Source organism: Echinops telfairi, unplaced genomic scaffold (assembly GCF_000313985.2).
Source record: "Echinops telfairi isolate 266 unplaced genomic scaffold, ASM31398v2 ScPeMD7_7469;HRSCAF=8507_1, whole genome shotgun sequence".
Classification (NCBI taxonomy): Eukaryota; Metazoa; Chordata; class Mammalia; order Afrosoricida; family Tenrecidae; genus Echinops; species Echinops telfairi.
Window position 1 is genome coordinate 32212197 of NW_022111373.1, and position 2861 is coordinate 32215057.

Sequence of the window (2861 nt, forward strand, 5' to 3'; positions counted from 1 at the left end):
TGTAGCTTCAGTGTTGTCCTCTGAAGTAAATTCTGGGGAGGAGGGAGAACTGTCCAGGTAGTTGGGATTGGGGTCAGCTCTGGTGAGGGTGCTTATATACCCTTTGGTGTACCTCTTTATTGTATAACTCAGCCAGTTTTTTGAGACAGGCCTAGAAAGTCTAAACAGTTGGATTCACCCATGCTTGGGAGTTTGAAAAAAAAAAAAAAAAAAGATATCAAAAACATTGTGTTGGGGAAATTATGAGTATTGGCATGCATGCTATTGAATTGAAGGGCTAGAAAGTCTAAACTAGGTAAAGAGAAGGTAAGAAAGAAAAAAACAGTAGAGAAAGTAGCAAGGTCAAAGTGTCTAAAAAAGGCTGAAATCATGGTCGAATAAGCAATAATAGTTAATGTTTGAGTGCCATCTGTGCTTCTGGGTAGACCCTACACATATATACATTCATTTTATCCTTAATGCAGCCCTTTGAGGGAGGTTCTTTTAAAATGGAGCCACTTAGTAGAACACGAACTTTTAAAAATCACACAATAATAATAATGAAAATGAGGGAATGTAGAAGTATTTACGTAGTCTGGCTCCAGAGCCCCTAGTAGCATTGTAAAGATATAAGATATATAGCTAGGTGAGAAGAGGAGGATACTGTTGTCAGAGAACACATGGGAGATATTTTTAGATGTTGGCAGACTTGGTGGTCATGTTGGATAAACATTAGACTGCTAACCTTACCAAGTCAGTGGTTCAGACCCACTGCTCTATGGGAGAAAGATGAGACTAGCTGCCCCCGTACAGCTTTTCAGTTATGGGACCCCAATGTAAGGATCACTATGACTCAGTGCTCGTGGGTTCTATAGATGATGATTTCAACCAGAGTGTGACCATGATGTGGACTGCTGACTGAGAGATGGGTCAGAATATTGGAAGGACATCCTCTGAAAACTAACAGCAGTTAACTTGTGGTCCAGTTTGGCGTTAAGACGTATTGCAAACCTAAGTGCTGCAGATGCTGCCGTTTCTGGATGATGGGGACTTAGCGGATTCATTGTGCCTTGTTATTTATAGACTATTTACAGCCTCCACTAGATTGCTGGTTTCTTAAGTTCAGTGACTTTGTCAGTTTTTATTAAACTCTATTTCTGGCTCCTTTTATAGGGCTTGATGTGTGACTAAATATTAGGTAAATGACTCAAAATACACAAATATGCATGAACTGAACTTCATCTTCATGTATTTTCCTTAGCCGACTGATACATATTTTTAACTTCTTCGTTCATTTTTTTTCTTTCGCAGGAAAACCCATAACAGTGGTGAAGACTCAGATCTAAAACAGAGGAGGAGGTAAATAAACAATAACTGAACAGGGAGGAGTAGGGGAAAGGAGTGGATTAGTGGATTAGCAGTGTAACTTCCACTCACTGACTGACTCTCACTATCAGAGAGTTCACAGTCATGGCACTAGTACGGTGTCTACCACTGGACTGTTCAGTACGTTAGCCGTGTAAGCCTGGTACTGTGAACCGTGAGAGTGACTCTGGGCATGGTGATTAAGTTGGTGTCAGTTTTCCTGGGCCGACCTTTTCGGTGTGCGGGCAGTTATGTCCCGGTGTAGCCATCCTCCTTTTGTCGTCTGTTGTCATCACCCTCCATTTTTGCATGTTGCTGATTTGTCACATAGACACTTGGTCTTTGGAGCTTAGCCTTGGCCCTAGGGGAGGAGTCTGGTGCTCATCATTGAGGTAATAGGGGCAAATAATTTCTTTGAGTTTTGTTATTGTTGTTGTTGTTATTTTTGGGTGACTGCTTTAAGAGTGTTCTAATTATTTTCCCCCTTTAATTTCAAAAGCCATGCGTAGGTTTCACCTGCCTTGCAGTGCTCCCTGCAGTGTGTTTGGAGTGCTCTGGTAGAGGTGTTTCCTTTTAAGCTCCTTTTGGGGAAACATGGGGACATTTGCCTTAATCTGCTACCATAGTTCCCTTGGATTGCTATTTCTTTGAGCTTAGATTCAGTAAAATGTCTGACTGAGAGAAGGGTCAGAAAACTGTTTTTTGGTTTTTTTTTTTAGTACTTTTACTGCAAAACTGATTCCAGGGAACCAGCATGCATTTTTCTGAAATTTTCCATTTGTCATAAGTAAGGGTTTATTTCCCGTTGTTCTTCCCACTCTGTCTTCAGGTCCCGCTCACGATGTAACACGAGCAGTGGTAGTGAATCAGAAAACTCTAATAGAGAACACCGGAAGAAGAGAAACAGGTAACATCTGAAGTGTCTCTGGTTAACTAGAAGCCTGACATCAGAGCCTGCCACAGGCTTGGAAGCTTTGTGTCCTGCTTATTTTATATAGCTATACACACACATATGCACACATACATACATGTATAATATGTCTAATAAAGCCTGGATCTGTATGTATATATCATTTTGTTTCCTGTTAAACTCTTCTTTTTCATTAATCTGGATTGTCTCATCTGGGTTTAAGAGAAAATCCAGTACTATTTCGAAGGACTAGTTTAGGAAACCTTAGCTCCAAGTTATCTTACAATCAGATGAAACAAAGCTCTTTTGTTGTTTAAAAAATTGATGATTCTATATTTAGGTACAACATGTAGTGAATTTAATTGAGGATGGTAAGAAATCTTACTATATATAGAGAGATTTCTCTGAAGCATTTTAATTTCTTTAAATATTTTTTATGTATGAATCATTTTATTGGGGAGCTCTTACAAATCTTGTAATAATCCATCATTTAATTGTATTAAGCACCTTGTACATGTGTTGCCTCAACATTTCCAAAAACATTTTCTTTCTACTTGAGTCCTTGGTATCAGCTCTTTGTTTTTCCTCTCCCTCCCACACCCTCCCA

General features: G+C 39.5%; 1 protein-coding gene across 1 annotated transcript in view; it reads left to right on the forward strand.

Moving 5' to 3' along the window:
- The window catches only part of LOC123521089 (band 4.1-like protein 4A), a 62655-nt gene that overhangs the window by 24277 nt on the left and 35517 nt on the right, over positions 1-2861 (forward strand). The window contains exons 3-4 of the mRNA XM_045285060.1: positions 1291-1338; positions 2174-2251. Coding sequence (XP_045140995.1) covers positions 1291-1338; positions 2174-2251 — 126 coding nt within the window. The remainder of the gene's footprint in view (positions 1-1290; positions 1339-2173; positions 2252-2861) is intronic.